Source organism: Loxodonta africana, chromosome 11 (assembly GCF_030014295.1).
Source record: "Loxodonta africana isolate mLoxAfr1 chromosome 11, mLoxAfr1.hap2, whole genome shotgun sequence".
NCBI classification, from domain to species: Eukaryota; Metazoa; Chordata; class Mammalia; order Proboscidea; family Elephantidae; genus Loxodonta; species Loxodonta africana.
The window spans coordinates 82,736,111-82,756,856 of NC_087352.1; the positions used below are offsets into that span (position 1 = coordinate 82,736,111).

General features: G+C 39.8%; 1 protein-coding gene across 2 annotated transcripts in view; it reads left to right on the forward strand.

Annotated features, from left to right (window-relative positions):
- KCTD1 (potassium channel tetramerization domain containing 1) overlaps positions 1-20,746 on the forward strand; it is a 102,754-nt gene that overhangs the window by 31,227 nt on the left and 50,781 nt on the right. For both annotated transcript variants that reach the window (XM_010586801.2, XM_010586800.3), the window contains exon 2: positions 18,524-18,702. In XM_010586801.2, coding sequence (XP_010585103.2) covers positions 18,539-18,702 — 164 coding nt within the window. In that variant the 5' untranslated portion in view covers positions 18,524-18,538. The remainder of the gene's footprint in view (positions 1-18,523; positions 18,703-20,746) is intronic.

Below are 20,746 nucleotides of genomic sequence, written 5' to 3' on the forward strand. Positions count from 1 at the left end.
TATGTGAAATGCAAAACTTGTGAGATTTAAGCATAATTGTGAAAGGCAAATTTTCATTCACTAAACCTATTATTATTGGAAACTGTAGTGGCATAGTGGTTAAGAGCTACAGCCGCTAACCAAAAGATCAGCAGTTCAAATCCGTCAGGCGCTCCTTGGAAACCCTATGGGGCAATTCTACTCTGTCCTATAAGGTCGGTAAGTGTAGGAATCAACTTGGTGGCAATGGATTAGATTGATTGAAGCCTATTAATTGAGATACAAGTTGTATTTTAACAGCTCTTAGAATAAAGTAAAAGCAGGGAGAAAAAACCAATGAATCGGCTAAGTGTTATTCTTGGTGGTTAATTATTTCAAAAGCTAATTGATACACATGATACCTCAGTGAAGATAATAATTATGAAGTTGAAGTTTCCGAGCTTGCGTGTAGCCCTGCACACTATGCAGTGAAAGTTTGCCAGGATTTCAGAGCCAGTTCAGAACTGCTGGAAAACAGTCAGAGATAATAAAGAAATAAGGGTAGCTGTGTGAGCAACACATGTACATAGACTGATAATTTTGTAGTTTGAAACCTTATATTTAAAACTAACACCTTACATTTTTTGAGCTGTGTTCCAGGCACTTTCTAAGTGTTTTTCATGAATTTCTACTTTTTTTACATGAATTATTTATTTTTCACAATAATCATAAAAGGCGTTACTACAGATGGGGAAACTGAGGCAGAGAGGTTAGATCACACAGCTGGCACATGATAGGACTAGGACTGGAAGCCCAGCACCCTAGCCCTGGAGTTTCTGCCCTCAACACGATTCTATTCTGCCCCTGGGTACCTTTCCTAATATCTTAGTAATATATTTCCAAATAGAACTTAGGAAGAGTGGTCGTCATTTCATAAGGTTATACCTTAAAATATTTTACTTCATTTAAAAATGTTATCATTTTCATTACAGAGTAAATGTCCACCTCAGTTATTCTTAACGTTTCACGGGCTTTGTGTTTAAATAACATGGAGCTGTATCGCTGCTTTACATTACATGAAAGCTTTCTGCCTATTCCAGCCCCAGGTTAGTTTTCTGTTTCCCCTTTCTGCTCCTGTTCTCTTTACTGAAGTGGTTTCTGATATAAGGTTATTGGAGAGAAGAAAAAGAAGTTTATGTGAGGAAGGTGAAGGAGGGAGAGCTATGGTACACCCCTCTTTTAAATTCTTTTATGGAATTCAACATTAAGTTATTCAACAAATGGTTATTTAGCGACTATTAAATGCCAGGCTCTGTGCAAAGAACAAAAACTCAGCCCCTGCCTGAGTGGAGCAGAGCCTAGTTGACTCCAAGGATGGTTCTGAGTACCACATTGCATCTGTGAAATGCTTTACCCTGGGTTGGGAGCTTGGTCGAGTTTGACTGCTTGTTCTGCTCAGCCCCACCCCACCCAATCCAGGTCTATCACTAGAAGCTGCAGAGACCCAGAGTCCATTGGCCCAGAGAGCGGTTTGGCTGCCTTGTCACTTTTTTTAAACCACAGCCATGGTAATGCTGCTAATGCCGTAGTTCTCAGAGCGTGGACTGAAGATTCCTTGGGCACACCCCAGGCAGCTTTGTTCCTTCCAACCCTGATGTTCTTCTTGTGCAGAATGACAGCATCAAACACTTTTGCCTTGGGAAGTCCTGTGTGTTTATTTGTGGAAAATCTGTATCACCTTATCAGTGTTTAATATTTCTTTAATTGTCATTTGTGCCTATGAACTCCATGAGATTGTGGGTTTTGTTTTATTATTGTTGTTCTTGTTGTTATTTGACAAGTGGGATGAGTAGCTAACAAAGCAAAAAGTGTTTGAGGGTCACTGCCCTGAAGGACCAATCACTAAGGTCATTTACTAGAAGGAGATCACAGCAGTCACTTAGGGAGCCTTGTAGACTTTCCTTAACATCAGTACTGTTTACTCATTTTCTACTATGTGCAAAAATACAGAATTTGATTAAGTACTGTGGGGAGTTAATAGGAAAAATAATTGGATGGCACTTGCCCCCTGAGTTTGTTCTGGTTGTATCTGTGGGCTTGCAGTTGATGCCTGTGATCTCCAATTCTACTTCCTGTAGTCATTTATCTGTGAGCTCTTTCATCGGTGAGCTTTCCATTAGTATCAAGGAATGATATGGATCTCTAAAAACTAGGCTTCCGCCCATGATCTTCAGAAGGAAGCAGTGCATGGAGGGATTGTTCAGATTTGTTATCAGGAAGATCATAGCACATTGCAAGACACACTGTTGTTGTTCTTATTAGTTGCCATCAAGTTGGCTCTCACTTGTGGTGACCTTGTATATAACACAATGAGATGCTGCCTGGTCCTGTATCATCTTTATGATTTTTGGTATGTTTTGAGTCCATTGTTGAAGCTATTGTGTCAATCCATATCATTGAGTGTTTCCATCATTTTTTGCTGACCTTCTACTTTACCAAACATAATGTCCTTTTCTAGCAATTGGTCTTTCCCTTGTCCAAAGTAAGTGAACCAAAGTCTCACCATCCTCCCTTCTAGAGAGCATTCTGGTTGGATTTCTTCTGCTTTATTTGTTATTCTGGCAGTCCACTGTATATTCAGTAGTCTTCACCAATACCACAATTCAAATGCATAATTCTTCAGCCTTTTTTCATTGTCCAGCTTGAACCCTGTAAATCCTTCTCCCAAATCTCTCTCCAGGTTTTACATTGGAAAGAGCCCTTCAGACCACTTGCAGAGGGAACAGTAAGAAATAATTAGCCACCTCCCTCCTGTCCTCCTCAATAGATAAGTAGACAGGCGGTTGGGAAAATGAGATGAAACTACCCTGACTGCCCCCATGCCCCCACACCTTTCTTCCTTTCCTTTCCATCGTTTCCTCTTCTGGTCTCCCTCCCACATCATTAGCCTTCTCATTTCCTGCACCTTGCCCATCCTTCTCATCCTTGCATTTCTTCTTGGCTTCTTTTCATGGGCTGCTGCCCGTTGTCTCCGGCTTCCCCACCCCTGGCCACCTTCCCTTCAGAGAAAGTTGCATTTACCGCCTCACTCTCCCACCCGCTGCCATCATCTTGGCATTATATACTGTGTCTTTTGGTTAAAATAAGCATCTAATAAAACTAAGCTGGGGCTCTTAAGAATACCAAAGAAATTCTGCTGCACGTTTTGCTTCCTGGAGCAGAAATGCTCCCATGTGAGGCAGTCTGCTGCCACGGGCAAATGAAAGGCCTCTATTTTCAGAGTCTGATCCAACCCCAACTGCATCCAGACACCACCGGATTGCCCCAGCCCCAGACAGCGCATCTGAAACGGGAGAACGCAAGTTTAGATCCCGAAGTAATTTGCTTCTAGCTCGAAATCAAGTAACTCTTTTGACCTTGGACAACTTATTCCTGCCTTTTTTTTTTAAATCAGTTTTCCTTTTTTTGCAAAAGACAGTATTGACCTTGCCTTTTTTCCCCTCTCTGGACCTTTTAAATACTTATGAGGTTATTGTTGCTCATAACGTCTTTGGAGTTCTGGGATCTCACAGATAACTACTTTATCTACGTAAGACATGATATAAATGTCAGGTGTAATTTTTTTTCATGCATATCCAGTTGTATACCAAGCTCTTCTTCCTGATCAGATTGATCTTTAAAAAGTTGGTTTGTATTTTTACCCTTGTTGGTATTTATTTTAAGATACTTATAGAAGAGCACAGATGTCTTCTTTACAGCGTGAGGATTGTAAAGAATAGCTCATTGCAATAAACTGCCAAGGAGGAGGGTTGCTTTGCTGCTGTCTTTACTGCTCATTCGCCCTCTTCCCAGCCTGCGCTTTCAACGCTGTCTTCTCACCTCTCTGCTCCTAAGCAGGAAGTTTCATCAACCAGTGTTGTCACCAAAATGTCTGCAACTCTGAAGAAACAAATCTACCACTAATACCATGGCTAGCCGGTCAGCTGTGGGCATTAGTTGGGCCTTTGAGGGATCACTGGCCATAGATGCTGCTGCAGACGCTGCCTCGGCCACTTGATCAGGAGCAGAATCAGAGTAGCCCGTTCATTCACTTCCATATTTCTTCTCCACAAATCCCACACTCCCTCCTCCAAATGGCAGTCATGTAACTAAAAATTAGGATGACCCACACATCCAAAAGAGAAGACGTCTACATCTTCTGAGGACAGAGATACCAGCTAGCACCAGAGATCATTGATCAGCCACTAGACCTTTGACATGCCTATTAGGGTGACACCTGATCTGTTGGCTCTAGTTTGTAAACACGGTGCCTACTTCCCTCAACACCCCCCCCCTTTTTTTTTTTATTACCCAGTATAACGTTTTGGAAAGGTGGCACTGATTCTGCTTACAAGAGGTGCTTACTTTTATTAAAAGCATTTGTTTTATATCACCAAAACATTTTTTTTTTCTATTCTGTAGGGGAATCTCAAATACACTGCGTTCAGATCACTCTAATATTTTAGAACAATGGAAGATATAAATAAATAAATAATACACCAATAAAATGATATGAAGTAAAGACTGTCTCTGAAGCAGGCATTTTGCTCTGAAGCACCATGTTTTATTGGCCGTTTCCTCCAGTCAGTGAAAGCCAATAAAAAACAGTAGTGATCAAAATTTAGTTTTCCCCATCAGCTAAAGAAAATGTGGTGATTGTTGAGAAATCTTCTGTGTTGGGGCTTCTTTTTTTGCACTCATACTTTTGGAATGTCTTTCATTTTATGATCGGTTCTCTTTTCTTTCAAAGGAGTTTGACTTCCAATTCTGACCTCATAAAATGCCAGCTTTCTTAAGATATTTGAATCTCTGTGGTATGTATATTTTAAAATTGTAGAATTATAAAAAATCAGAACTGAAAAGAGCATTATAGGCCATCTAGTTCAAGCACACATATTATAAATGGGAAAACTGAAGCCCATATAAAGGGAGGGTAATTTGCCATGGTCACACAATTCATTGGTGGTATGGCTCAGACTAAAAATTGGGTCTCTACTATGTCACATCCTCAGGAAAACAGTTCTGAGTTGAGGAACTTCAATCAAGGTCAACACCATTAGAAGCACTGTAATCAGTTCCCTCTTTGAAAGGTGATTGGGTCAAAAGTTATAATATGAAAGAAAGGAGCCCTACTGGCACAATGGTTAAACAGTTTGAACCCACCAATTTCATTTCTTTTCTCCATGGGAGAACAGGCCTGGCAATCTGCTCCCTTAAAGACTACAGCCTAGGAAACCCTATGGGGCAATTCTACTCTGTCACATAGAGTTGCTATGAGTTGGAATTAACTTGATGGCACACAACAATATGAAAAAAAAAAAAAAAACAGATAAGAAAAATAAAGTATGTATTACTCAAAAGGAATATGCCCTGGATTTGTAAAACCAAGAGAAGCTCATTCCTTGCTATACAAAAGTATTGTATGCCTTTGAAATGATTCACTTAAAAGCATCAATAAGTAGTTCTCAGATCATGTAAAGCGTAACTCGATTTTTAAAAAAAATTTTATTGTGGTAGACAGGAACCATTCCCAAAGCCAACTCTTCAGACAGGGATTGGACTGGACTATGGGATAGAAAATGATACTGGTGAAGAGTGAGCTTCTTGGATCAAGAAGACACATGAGACCATGTGGGCAGGTCCTGACTGGAGAGGAGACGAGAGGGCAGAGGGGGTCAGAAGCTGGCCGAATGGACACAAAAACAGAGAGTGGAGAGAAGGAGTATGCTGTCTCATTAGAGGGAGAGCAACTAGGAGTATATAGCAAGGTGTATATAAATTTTTGTATGAGAGACTGACTTCATATGTAAACTTTCACTTAAAGCACAATAAAAAAAATTTTTTAAACAATGTTATCGTGGTAAAATATACACAATAAAAAATTTGCCATTTTAACCATGGTTTAAGTGTCTAATTCAGTGATAATTACATCTACCATATTATATAACCATTACTACTATCAACTTCCAAATGTTTTTTATCCTCCCAAATAGGAACTCCATACTCATTAAACAGTAACTCCCTATGCCCTCCCCACTCCAGCCCCTGGTAACCACTAATAAATTTTTGTCTTTATGCATTTGCCTATTCTGGGTATTTCATATAAGTAGGATTATTAAATATTTATCATTTTGTGACTAACTTAACTTCTTTCAACATCATGTTTTCAAGGTTCATCTATGTTGTAGCATGTATCAGAACTTCATTTCTGTTTTGTTCCATTTCATATTTTGTTTATCCGTTCATCTGTTGATGAACACTTGGGTTGTTTCTACCTAAAACTTAATTTAATTTTTTTTTTAATTTAATTTATATGGGGTCCTTTGACATCAGGGATATCCCGGCCATGTTGGTCGATCCCCAACTCCCTGAAGGGTTACACTTCCATAGTGCCCTAGCCCAGTGCCAGATAGAGTAGCCAGCTAACATTTTCTAAATGAATGAACAAGTGACCAATGAACCTTTTATGAAAACACTTATTTTGTAAACGAGACTAAGTTAGTATATTTACAAACCTGTGTATCTTAATTTTTTATTTTTGAAAGCAAAGAAGTAAGAAAATGTGCATCTAAGGATCATCTACGAGAATGGTCCCACAGGGACTCAATTAAGGTTTAGAAAAACAAATTTAGCTTTTGACACTCTGCTGGACAAGGAATTTTTAGGATCACATTCAAGAAGCCAGTAAGTCAGGTTTATGATCTATTTAGAAGAAGATGTGTCTTGTAATTAACATCTAGAACTAGTAATTGGGGGAATAAATAAAACGCCAGTTCTCTGTGTTGGAGAAATAAAAAATAGGTGGCGGGAGCAGGGTGTTCACTTCCTGGGCCAGCTGGCCTTCGCCATGACCACTGACCATCCTCTAACCCTGCATCCAGTTGTATTCATCCCCAGACTGAGTAAAAGAATGTAGATGGAAAAAGGCAAATCTATACCCTCTCCTCAGAAAACCACAGTGTAGAGCCTAGTCATAGGAAAGTGGTACCCTTCTCTTGGTACATGATGGATAGCGTGTAAAATATCACAGTAAGTTCATTACTAGATAAGCATAGGCTAAGCCACTTGACCTCAGAGTCAACTTCCTTCTCTGTGAAATGGTGATAATGCTTAACATTGCACAGAAGTTTCTGATTTCAAACTAGAAGTCTCCTCGGTACTACCCATTGCCATCCTGTCAATTCCAACTCATAGTGACCTCATAGGACAGAGTAGAACTTCCCCATAGGGTTTCCAAGGAGTGGCTAGTGGATTCGAACTGCCGATCTCTTGGTTAACAGCCAGGCTCTTAACCGCTGCACCACCAGGGCTCCCAATTAGTATTGAGAGGAAAAAAAAAAAATTAGTATTAGATACTGTTTAATTGCCAACCTTTGCTACATTTGCATTTTCCTTCCAAGAGAGCACATAGGGCCCTGACTTCTGTATAGGTACAGCCTTTTATCATTTTCCACCTATTGTGCTTCAGAGCTGGGAATGGAGGGGATCAGGAAAAAGGGTCCCAGGAGTGTGGAAATCATAGTGTGGAAGCCGTAGGCTTCTGCCCCTTCATTCAGGAGTGAACTAAATAGTTCCTGTATCAGCTAAATATGAGCTTACCATGACCCAAGGCTCATTTAATTTTCTGTTCTGCAGATTTCCTCCCTGGTGATAAATAAAGCATTATTCCTAAATTTAGTTTTATTTTTGTATTTCTTCTTTTAATCCATCCTTTAAAAATGTCAAAAAAAAAAAAAAAAACCCTATTTTGAAAGGTAATATAGCAGGATGCCAAGAGTATATGCTAATTGAATTTTTTCTCTTAAAAAAATTTTTTTTTACATTTCAAAAAAGTAATAAATGTCCAATTCCATAAAACACAGAAGAATTTTTTTTTAATTACCTGTAACATCTTGACCCAAACCTAAACACTGCTAACATTTTGGTGTATGAAATTCCAGAATTTTTTATCAAACATACACATATTTTGGGGGGGGGGAATGTTCTTTCCCTGTGGAACTGTTACAAAGCCTGCCTTTTCAGTTTAATGCTCCATTTTAATAAAACAAACAAAAAAGAGACAGAATTAGTAACATCCATAGTTAAGCTTAGGAAACCATGGTGGTGGTGTGGTTAAGTGCTACGGCTGCTAACCAAAGGGCCGGCAGTTCCAATCTGCCAGGCGCTCGTTGGAAACTCTACAGGGCAGTTCTACTCTGTCTTGTTGGGTCGCTATGAATTGGAATCGACTTGGTGGCACTGGGTTTTTTTTTTTTTTTTTTTGGTATGGTTAAGCTTAGTATGTGTTAAGAAAAAAAAATAGTGTTTTAAGTACATTTTAAGATATCTGAGAAGTTAATTTTAAAAATTCAGCTAGCAAAATTCTATTAAAATGTTCTTTTTCTCACAGTTCATTTTACTTTTGGAAAAAAGAAAAAGCAGAAAATTTTGGCAAATACTAGTTCCTTTCATGGTCCCAGCTTGGTAATCTCATAAAGTAGCTTCTCAGATACATATTTCATTATGAAAATTTTGGTTTTGCCAAACCAAAAACCAAACCCACTGCCATCGAGTCAATTCTGACTCATAACATCCCTATAAGACGGAGTAGAACTGCCCCATAAGGTTTCCAAGGCTGTAAATCTTTACAGAAGCAGACTGCCACATCTTTTTCCCACAGAGCAGCTCGTGGGTCTGAACCCCGCTGACCTTTCAGTCAGCAACCCTGTGCTTCACCACTGCACCACCAGCGTTCCTAAGGCATAGCTGGTGGAAAGATTTTTCACTGAAATAAACAGTAATCCCTCATCCTGGCCCACAGCAAGGAGAGTAACACTTTACTCTTTCCGATTAAGAAGTAGTTTCAGATTAACACAGTTGCAGTCGTTTCCAAACAACTTTGAAACATCCTTTCCTTTTCTTTCTCACTTTCTCTCTCTCAGTCTTTTTCTGTGAAATTAAATTTTTGATCTGAAAAGATAAACATCTCAAGTGTCATTTCATTTTATAAACTTACTGTGATGATTTCATCCTCTATTTCCTTTCGTATTCTTTGTCCAAAACACATAATTAGCATCTTATTATGTTCTGCCCTATTTTCTTTTTATTTATCTATACCCCGCAATATAATACTTTATTTTGGCAACATAAAATACTATCTTTTCCACTCATGGACCATACCTTCTCAACTATATTAAAAGTTCTCTATTCTCACTAGGTTCATAGAAGGTTCCTTTGTATATCTTGTCTACTGGTTTGTCAAATTTCATTTTTGTGTGTGTACAGAAGGTCCTTTTCTATGCCAAGCACTGTGTTATATGTTTTCTTAAACATTGCCTCGTCTGCTGCTGTTTTACCTCTCTACAGGATAGGTAGATTTAGCCCCATTTTATCTTTTTTTTTTTTAATTCTAGAATTTTTATTTTTTTTTATTGAACTTTAGATGAAGGTTTACCAGACAAACTAGTTTCTCATCAAATAACTAGTACACACGTTGTTGTATGACATTGGTTAACAACCCCACAGCATGTCAACACTCTCCCTTCTCAACCCTGGGTTCCCTGTTACCAGCTTTCCTGTTCCCTCCTGCATTCCAGTCCCTGCCCCAGGGCTGGTGTACCCCTTCAGTCTTGTTTTGTTCCATGGGCCTGTCCAGCCTTTGGCTGAAGGGTGAACCTTGGGAGTGACCTTATTACTGAGCTGAAAGGGTGTCTGGGGGCCATACTCTCAGTGTTTCTCCAGTCTCTGTAAGGCCAGCAAGTCCGCTCTTTCTTTTTGAGTTAGAATTTTGTTCTACATTTTTCTCCGGCCCTGTCCGGGACCCTCTGTTGTGATCCCTGTCAGAGCAGTCAGTGGTGGTAGCTGAGATTTAGCCCCATTTTAGAGATGAGGAAAGTGGAGTCAGATCAGTTTTATAACTTCTCGAAGACCACACAAAGGGTGAGGCTGAGCTCAAATCAGTTCTTTCAATCCCAAAACCAGTGCTCTTTCCCCTATACCCATAGGGTGTTCTGCATATGTGAGTTTTCCAGCTAACTGACGTTTTGAAAATTGTCTTAACTTAAAACAATGTTTTTCTTTACTATTTTGGGGTGGAAATTGTTCTTCAATATATTATATGCTTTCCAATCAAAGTTAGTCCAGGGTTTGACTTTTGGACGACGTAATTTTGGATGACTTTGGTACTTAGCTATTGCACTATAGGCTAGAAAACCAATAACCACACTTATAAATTTGTGAATGAAGTATAAGTAGACTCTGTGAGGAGCCCTGGTGATGCAGTGCTAACCAAAAGGTAGGCAGTTCGAATCTACCAGCCGCTCCTTGGAAAGCCTATGGGGCAGTTCTGCTCTGTCCTATGGGGTTGCTATGAGTCAGAATAGATTCGACCGCAATGAGTTTGGGTTTGGTTTTTGTTTAGGCTCTATAAATTTGAAGGGGACTCCCATGAATAAAGTGAATGGAAAGTATGACATCAAATGCGGGTGCTCAAAAAACTCATTGAATTCTCTTCTGTCTTCCAGATGGTTCAGGTTCACAGAAACTACCCTCTAAATAATGTATACAGTACTTCTCAGTTTTGAAGCACTTGTAGGGCTTTTTTCTTTTTTAACTCATGTGAAATTAAAAGATTTTTTCTCTCTCTAGATTCATTCTGCTATTTATAGGGACCGTAGAGCTTGGCACATGGTTGTTGTTTTTAGGTGCTGTCAAGTTGGTTCCGACTCATAACCACCCTATGTACACCAGAACAAAACACTGCCTGGTCCTGTGCCATCCTCACAATCATTGTTATGCGTGAGCCCATTGTTGCAGCCACTCTGTCAATCCATTTTGTTGAGGGTTTTCCTTTTTTTCACTGACCTTCTACTTTACCAAGCATGATGTCCATCTGTAGGGATGAGGTCTCACCATCCTTGCTTCTAAGGAGCGTTGTGGCTGTACTTCTCCCAGTAAATATTACTTGAATGAAGAAACAAATAGGGCCTCTTTGGAAATAGGTCAACACTATGGTTGAGAGTCCTGTTATATGATTAAATATCTATAGTCAATGAGGTGGTGTTTTTCTAAAAAAAATATTAATGAAAGGCCAATAGGATGTGTCAATCCTGAAACAGTACTCTCAAGGCAGCCATAAATTTTCATCCTAGGAGGCAGGGTCTGTGCCTAAGATACTTTGATGGCAGTTTGCATGCCGTAAAGGGTAGTCAGATGATCAGAAAATAGAGTTAATCGTGACACCTCATTCCCAAGGCATGCCATGTAATTTAGATGCTATTTGTGTATGTGTATGTACGCATGCATGCTTTGGAAGCCCTGGTGGCACAGTGTTTATTTAAGAGCTCAGGCTGCTAACCAAAGGTCGGCAGTTCGAATCCACCAGGCGCTCCCTGGAAACGCTATGGGGCGGTTCTACTCTGTCCTGTAGGGTTGCTATGAGTTGGAATTGACTTGACGGCAACGTGTTTGGTTTTGGTTTTTTGGGTGTGTGTGTGGTGTGTGTGTGTGTAATACAGATATTTTAAACCGAGGTTGAAATTTGCAGAAAAGTTAGGATCCATATTAAATTCCTTCCGTGCCACTATCAAATGCTGTAAACATTTTCAAGTAACACAGATAAGTACTTTACTATGTGTGTGTTTTTCTGAAAGTGTTTCTAAGAAGCCTTTTCTTTTCAGTGAAAGAGGTCCAGCTTTGTAGTGAAATGTGACACAGGGCAGGGGCATACATTCTTAACAAATAAAGTCATTAAAACTTTCCATTTAAACTTTATCTCATTTGCTCAAGGCAATGCCCCGGGGCTCCTGTTTGAACAGCATATAGCTAGGTTAGATGTAGGAGGTAAATTTTTCATCAGCTTTCTTTGAAAGATGCCTGCAGTCAAATCCCTTGAAGGATTCTACTACCAAAAAAAAAAAAAAAAAAAAAATTATTGCTGCCCTGCTGGGAAGGTGAGATGGATGATGAAGCTGCTAGGAGGCAACAAGCTGAAGGCAGCTGGGAAATGGAAGTTTCAAAGCTAAACTGATGGACATGCTTGGGAAATCTGTACAGGATAGAAAGAGGGAAGAAGGCATTAGAAATAAAACTTCACAGGGCTGCTTCATGTTAGAGTATTTTAGTCAGATTTGGTGAAATCTATGAACAGAAATAAACATACTTCTGGCTTTTAAAAAAAATGGTAATATTTCACAGAATTTAAATGAGTATTTGAACAGGAAAATGTTCTCATTGGAGAAGTTTTTTTCTGCGATAGTTTTAGTTTATTTTCTTTTTTCAGCAGAACTTACAGTAAAGCAAATAAATCTCACATGTGTATATGTATACACCTGCGAACCGCCCAGATCAAGACTTAGAACTTTTTAACTCTCCAGAATTTCCTTCAGACTCCCTTCTGATCAGTACCCTCCAAAGGTAGCCACAGATTGCCTTTGCCTGTCTTACCTTCCTATGAATGGAATCACATGGTATGTGCTTTTTTCTGTGTGGTGCCTTTTTGTTTTATTTTTTTAAAGGCGTGGTAAATATATAGGTAGCAAACCCTTTGCATTTCAACAGTCTTCTCACGTACGGTTTGGTGACATTGATTATGTTCATCACATTCAACCATGGTGTCTGGAGCCTTTTATGCAATGCTCTATCTGTGAGGACCATGCATGTGTGGTGTATGGCAGTACATCGGTCTTTTCCTCACCGTGTGGCGTTACTTTCTTTTATTTTCATATATCAGTAAAAAAGAGAAATATTGTCAGAAAGGGAGAGGGAAATGAATGTGTTATGGGGTCATAAACTGTTTTTGTTCAACTCTGAACTATCTGTGCTTCTCCACTGAAACACGAGTGATGAGTTCAAATGTGTCATGATTTGAATTTCATAATGTTAAGAGTTATAGGGTCACTATGAGTCAGAATTGACACTATGGTAACGGACATTGATTTTAATATTAAGAAAAGTTTAAGCAACGTTTACTGTGCTATCCAGTGCAACAGCCACTAACAATGTGTAGCTTTCTAAATTAAAACTAATTAAAATGAAAATGAAACTAAAGATTGAGTTCCTCAGTTGCACTGGCCACATTCAAATGTTCAAATAGCCACCTAGGACTAGTGGCCACCATACTGAACAGTGAAGATACAGAACATTTCCATTGTTGCAGAAAACCACTGCCATCGAGTCGATTTTAACTCATAGCGACCCTGTAGGACAGAGTAGAACTGCCCATAGAGTTTTCGAGGAGCACCTGGTAGATTCAAACTGCCAGCCTTTTGGTTAGCAGCTGTAGCTCTTAACCACACTACACCACCAGGATTTCCTCTATTGGATAGCACTGGCTTAGAAAGCTGGCTGTTAACTCCTTACTCTTCCTCCCCTTCTCCCAAAACAAGGGGATTGTGGTGGGCTTTATTATCTTTTTTCATTGTAAATTATTATTTAATTCTGTGGTTCTCAGATTCTCATCTTATAAGCTTCTCTCTTCTGTATTAATTACCCCTCTAGCTTGGGGGAAAAAATGAGTGGTTGAATTCTCACACTTTCCTGTACTTTTCATTTCTAGAATGTACTATGCACTCTCTCACTTGGAGACCTTTGCAGTACTGCCTGGAGGCCTCCTTCCAGCCTCCCACTATTTGTCTGTTTTTAATAATATTTTATTGTGTTTTTGGTGACAGTTTACACAGAAAATTAGGTTTCCATTTGACAATTTCTACACAGGTTTTTCATGACATTAGTTACATTTTTCACAATGTGTCAACATTCTGTTTAATTCCATGTTGGTTGTTCCATTTCTATTTCTCTAGTTTCCCTGCCCCCTTATCTTCTCATCTTTGCTTTAGAGTAATTGTTGACCTTTTGGTCTCACATAGATGGTTTTTTAATGGAGCACCGTACTCACAGGTGACATCCTTTATTTTGTGTGCCAGTCTGTTTTGGTTCAAGATTTAAAGAGTATCTCAGGGCGGTAGTCTTCGGGAGTCCTCTAGTATCAGCTTGTACGGTAAGTCTGGACTTTTTAAGAATTTGAGTTAACGTTCTATATTTTTCTCCCATTCTATCAGGGTCCATCTGGGCGGTAGTGGTAGCTGGGCACCATCTAGTTCTTCTGGTCTCAGGGTAGGTGAGGTTGTGGCTCTTGTAGGCTATTAGCCCTATAGGCTACTTTCTTCTCTGAGGCTTTGGTTTCTTTCTTTCTCTTTTGCTCCTGATGAGTAGAGACCAATAGTTGTATCTCAGATGGCTGCTGACAAGCTTATAAGACTCCAGATGCTACTCACCTGACTGGGATGCAGAGCTTGAACTTTGTGAACTATATTATGCCAATTGATAAAGCTGTCCTGCGAGACTAAGGTCCTAAGCCTTCAAAACCAGAAAAACAATCTTATGAGGTTATATCTGAGAAGTACCTGTAACTGTATCCTCTGTGAATATATATGTGTGCACACACATCCCTGTATGTATGTGTAGATAGATGCTTCTGTCTGTGTACACGTGTATATTCTGGTTCCTAACCATACACATATATGTATATACACACCCATATGTGACCATACACCCAATGTTTGGTTATTATTGGTGTTGTTGCAAAATTTTATGTGTCATCTTCTTTAGCACAAACATCCTTTTCTCTTGTGTACCTCTTAGTGGCTCCCACTGTTTGTTGACTTCTTATCTTTTAGATCTCATCTTGGACTGTCTCCAGATATCCTTCCCGTCCCTCCTCCTAGCCCCAAGCCTGGGTTAAGTGTCCCTCCATTAAGCTAACAAATTAACCTGACCTCCCCCTGTCCTAATTTAGTTGCTTGTTTAATGGTCTCTTGCTCCCAGTGAACAGCAAACGTAGTAAGGCCAAAACCAAAAAACCAGACCCACTGCTGTTGAGTCAATTTCTACTCATAGCAACCCTGTAGGACAGAGTAGAACTGCCCCGTAGAGTTTCTAAGGTTATAAATCTTTACAGAAGCAGACTGCCAAGTCTTTCTCCTGCAGAGCAGCTGGTGGGTTCAAACCTCCAACCTTTTGATTAGCAGCTGAATGCTTTAACACTTTGCCACCAGGATGCCTTCTGGTAAGGTCAGGGACCAGTATAGCCATCACCTGGTGCCTGGCACACAGGAGATGTTAACAAATTTTATGGAAGGAAGAAGCAATGGATTTCACCAAGGAAGGGGCAATAATTAAATGACTTAATGTTAGGGGGAGGTTCTTTTTTCCTGGTGAGGCATCTAGAGGGAGTTATCACAGATAGCTTTCTGGCCAACTTTCAGAGGTACACATCAGTGCTCTGACTGAACTGTTTCTTCAGTAGTGGAGACAGCACAACCGAGTCATTTGCATTCTGGTTCAAGTTCATGGTTTTCGTTTCTTCAAAAGTAATACTGCAGGGCATATGTAAACTGAGATAATGATGGGTGCATGATTAAAGGGAAGACAGATGGGAAAGTAGAGTTGAAGCATGGTGGCAATCTGATGGAACTTTCTGCTGTAGGCAGTTGTGCTTAACATTCTAAGCCAAGTCTCACCCAGCCAAATGACCTTCCAAAGAGGCTGCCATGTAACAAGATGGGTGCTCTATCAGGATGGCTTTTGGCTGCAGGTCACAGAAACCCCAATTCGAACCAGCTTGAACAATAAAGAGATTCATTTTCTCAAATAACAGGAAACCCAGAGATAGGAGGCTCACAGCTGGTTGACTCAGTGTCTCAATAATGTCAGTGAGGACCCAAGTTCCTTCCAGCTCTCAGCTCTGCCTTTCTGGGCACTGGCTTCATCCTTAGGCTGGCAGCAAGATGGCTGCTACATTTACAGGCATCCCATCCGGAACCTCCATGTCCAGAGAAATGAGAGAAAATGTTTCCTTCAGTCACTGGCAAGGGGAGAGGGGTGACCAGATTAAGGATTGTTCCAGATTAAGCATCTGGAGTAGATGGAATAGATATTGAGTGTCACCTCCAGTGTCCACTATAAGTGCCAAGACTTCTAAGCCTCAGACATCCCCCAGCCTATGGGTCTTAAAAGTTCTTTCAACCTGCACCAATAAATACAGAAAATACAGAGTGAAAACGTTTATTGTTTGTTAGCTGATATTGTAATGCCTTAGAAATGATCATAACCAAAGGGACACACATAGAACAGGGAGCGTTTCCAGGGCAGAGGAGGAGATAGAGCCTAGAAGGAAAGCTAGGAGAGCTCACCAAAGACCAATCCCAACATTATAGTCTTCCTAGAGTCTGTTCAAGCCCCAGCCATCTTGAAATTCCCCCCTTGCCCCTAAGGGTTAACCCCCTTCCCCAGCTGAAGAACTGGTTTAGTTTTATATTTAGCGTTATCCATACATTTATGATTTACAATGTAAATGGCATATACTCTAAGAAACCTGGAATCCTTCAACCGATCAGTTATGCTTTCCTTTTTTTCTCTTTCTATATAGACCTCGCAGTGTTAGAGCTGTGCTGAATGAGGTCACAGTCTAACTACAATATTAACCCTGCAAATCTGTTCATTTTCGCCTGAGCACCCTCAGGCAGGGTATAGAATGTGTCCAATTGAAAAACTATTACAGGTTCTGCAGTGCCGTGATGTGCTGAATCCGAACAGGGAGGTCGTGTGTGTGTGCGTGTCTTTAGCCAGGCAATCATTTTCTAGAAGGAAGTCAGGTAGTATGTATCACTTAAAAAGAGAGGTTATGTGATTGCATTTTTAAAAGAAAAAAAAAAATGAGTTTTCTGTCGTCCAAATTTTAAAATGCTGTCTTTAATTTTTCTGAACCATAACTGTTTAATATTTTCTACCAAATGTCTTTGTTTTTTAGCATTTTCCCTACCCAGTATCCCTTTAACTTGTTTTCTTTGTGTGTTACAAACATCCTTTTGTGTGTGTGTGTGTGTGTGTGTGTGTTTAAAATCTATTTTGCATTATTAAAAATATACAGAAAGGTATAAGAAGAATATAGAGAACACCTGTGAACCCATCAGCCAATTTAAAAAGTATGACATGGACCCTTTCTCTGTTTCTGGGCTCTGTTTAGTTTACATGTAGACAAGCACAACACAGATGTTAAACATTTCATGTAAAGACCCAATCACCACCCTGCTCATAGGAGATGTTCAGTTTCAGGAAGCCTGTGTCTTCACGGTCGTGTCTGGACCTGTGGTTAATGCTAAGTAGTCTAACAGTTGTGCCCCAGGTAACTCCTAGAGCTGCTCCAGATCATAAAATCTAGGATGTTTTGCAAATTTATATTTTATCATCCTGGGTTTTGTGCACAAATACTAGATGACTTCCCCTGCGTAATCTCCATCAAAGGCATTTTTCAAAATCCCTTTATAATGCCTTATCACTGGCTTTGCCACATACTGTTTGCGTGTTTGAAAACAACCTCTGACTAAATTACAAATTTGGAGAGTACGCGTGTGTCTCCGGCCTTACAGACACAAATGCTATTTTAATTTATTCTGCAATTGTAGACTCTAAATATTTGACCCTTTCATTGAATGCCAGAGACCTGACTTGACTTGTCTGTGGTTTGGGCTCTAATTTAAAAGCAATCAACCATGTTTGGATAGTGTTTGAAATATTTATATTGTATCCATGGAAAGGATGTAATACTTTATTTTCTCAAGAATCCCATTTCTTAAATGGGTTCTGGCTGCCACGATGGGATTTCCTCGTTCTGCTCTGTTTCCTCACGTGGCGCCTCTCCTGTGTGGCTGCACACAGTGCTGCAGCCATAGCTGCCTCTGTTCCACTTGGGGAACTGGGTTTCTCCAAGAAGTTGGGCACACGGACTAGCAGCTTGCTCAGGGTCCACACGCAAGCACACATTTATCACTTGAGGGTCCCCAGACCCACAGTCTTGTAGGGAGACAAACAGGGAACAAGTAGGTAAAGTGTGGGTGGATCTTGAAAGAAAATCTGTTGACTGAGAAATGTGTGGTGATAATCTTCGAGGTCACTCGAAGTATGTGAGCTGCGCCCTTTTTTTCCTGATTTGGGAAATAAAAATTGAAAGAAAAAAAATAGAGCTTTAAGGAAATATTTGGCAGAGCACAAGTGCCGAAGGTCTCTATGTATTCCAAGTGCATAGCAGTGAGGAAACTTTCAAAGTGAAGGATAAATCCCACATATTTTATTTAGATGTGTATTGTTTGAAGCGTTGATTATCTTTTCATTTAGAGTGATTCGTATTTCTCCACATGCCATTTTACCAATTGTTAAATGCGAGAATTCATTAGTATAATGAACCCGTGTAGTTTTCAAGATTATTTGAAATGATCGTTAGTTCAGCTCCTTGATTCTGAGCATGTCAGGTTTTCCTTTTCTTTGTTAATCTATTTTTCTAGTATTCACTAGAAAAACAAATGTGAGAGCTTGCTCATTTTCCAAGTTTTATTACCAAATGAATACCATGTACTACATTAATTACATTGAATGTTTAAAGTAATTATCTTCCTGTGTGTTTTAGTCGCTGGTTTATCCTTTAGGCTGTAGGTATTTCCTTTCTCCCCACTGAAGGCAGAACGCATGTCTAAACTTGCTTCTCTCTCTGTAGGACAGTCGGCCCAATATGTCCAGACCTCTGATCACTAGATCGCCCGCATCTCCGCTGAACAACCAAGGCATTCCGACGCCAGCACAGCTCACAAAATCCAATGCGCCCGTCCACATCGACGTGGGCGGCCACATGTACACCAGCAGCCTGGCTACCCTCACCAAATACCCCGAATCAAGGTAATTTGAAAGCTGACACATCGGTCTCAGAAGTGCGTGTGTTTGATGACCTAACTCTTTTTCCTTTGACCAGGACAGCTCTGGGGCCTCTCCAAGGCTGGGGTTAGGACATAAAAGCACTGTGTGGGACTTCCGCCTTGCAGAGGCTTCTCTTGGATGCGGCTGTCATCCTCTGCGCGTCAGGATTTGACCCACAGCTTCCTCAAGTGCATGTAAAAATATCACGCCAGAATGGAGCTCTGTGATGTTCCCCTCTACAAAGACCTTCCTATTTCTCATTATTTTACAGAAAGAAGGATGGTTTCTCCCACCCCTGTCTTTCTTCTATCCTCTTCTTTGAAAACCCTTTCTTACAAATTTTTATAATTTTATAGGAGATCAGTTGGCCCACCAACTTGTGAACTAGAACAAAAAAGTATATTAAGAGAGACTCTTTATCAGTGTGGCAGAATATTTAGAACAGTATGCTGAAAGTCCAGGAAGCCAAGATAGTCTTGTTAATAAAATAAAAGAGGGGGAGGGGCTGGGGCACGGGACTTACAAAGCAGCTCAAGCCACATAAATAACAGATGAAGAGGAAGGGTTGTCCTACATAAAATGTACACTGAGGGAGGATGGTTTACAAAGAGACCATGTAAATTTATGCTTGCGAGGTATTCCTTCCCACACTCCTACCTGCCCATTTCTAAAGGCGTTCCAAAGACATAATTTACTTTGCACACTGGGACAGCCCTCCTGGCTCTGCCCCAGATTTGGGGACTAGAATGGAATTTATCTTTGCCAGCTCTGCTGGTGGGGAGGAGGCATGAGCTCACATGGGCTAATTTCTTGGCTTGTTTCTGCTCTTAGAAAACTCACTGCTTAGGCTTCAGAAACGCAACCCATTGCATTTTTTAAAATATCTTACAAAGTCACAGATAACGGGTAGCTTACCACCTAAAGAGCAGCAGTGACCTAAAGGTCACTGTGATCTCGATAACTGCAGGAAGACTGTTTTCTTTCTTTTTTTACTTTCATTCTACTACTTTATATTTTATGAAAGGATGTGAACACTGGGAAGAAGAAAGATGAAATATATTTCTCGATTTCCAGATTTAATTTCTATAATCAAAATGAAATTTAGAAAAATATATTTCTAATTAATTACCAAAATATATATATATTTTAAAATGCAATTATCATATCAGTCAGTTGTTAGTATTACTGAGTTCTCACCTTCTCTAAGTGCAATACAGTAAAATGCTACAAAATCATGTTACAGTGATGGCTATGTTTTCCAAGAATGTACTTAAATAAGTAGCATTCTTTAAAAACAACAACAAAACACCTATTTCCATCCCTTCTAGCCTTTTGCTAATATCAGCATTAACAGCAGAAAATCATGGCTGCCTCTTCAGATGAACCCTTAAATCTAGAAGACAAGTCATAAAACATGCAGGAGAGTCAGAAAGCATATCCTCGACTGCAGCAGAATTCACCTGTCTGGTGGCCACTTGCTTCAGTTTGCTTTATGTTTGTTTGAAATGATAGAGACGTGTGTGTGTGTGTGTGTGTGTGTGTGTGTGTGTATGGTAAAAATATACAGGACAAAACAATTGCCAATTCAAGAATTTTTACATGTATTGTTCACTGACACTGATTACAGTTTTCACGTTTTTTTATAACCATTATCACTATCTTTTCTGAATTATTCCCCCAATTACCATAAACTCAGCTCTCCCTACCTCTAATAGAAGGGGAAGTTAATAATTACACTGTTTGTATTTTACATAAACAATCGGATTTTTTTTTAGTCTCATTGTAACTAGATGGTACTCTTCCCCCTGACAAGTGGCCCGCCGGGGTTTCGCTCTTGTGGAACTCTCTGGCATCACTTGGCCTGTTCACAGTGGTAGAAAGTAGAGGGCCAGACATTCTACTTATTTAGTTCCTCTCTCAAAAGTAATTTACCACTTTAATCATTTTGGTACTAGGTATTTTTTTTTTTATTATTAGATAAAGACCTCAAATAGTGTCTCATTTGGAGATTCTTCCTTGGTCTGCC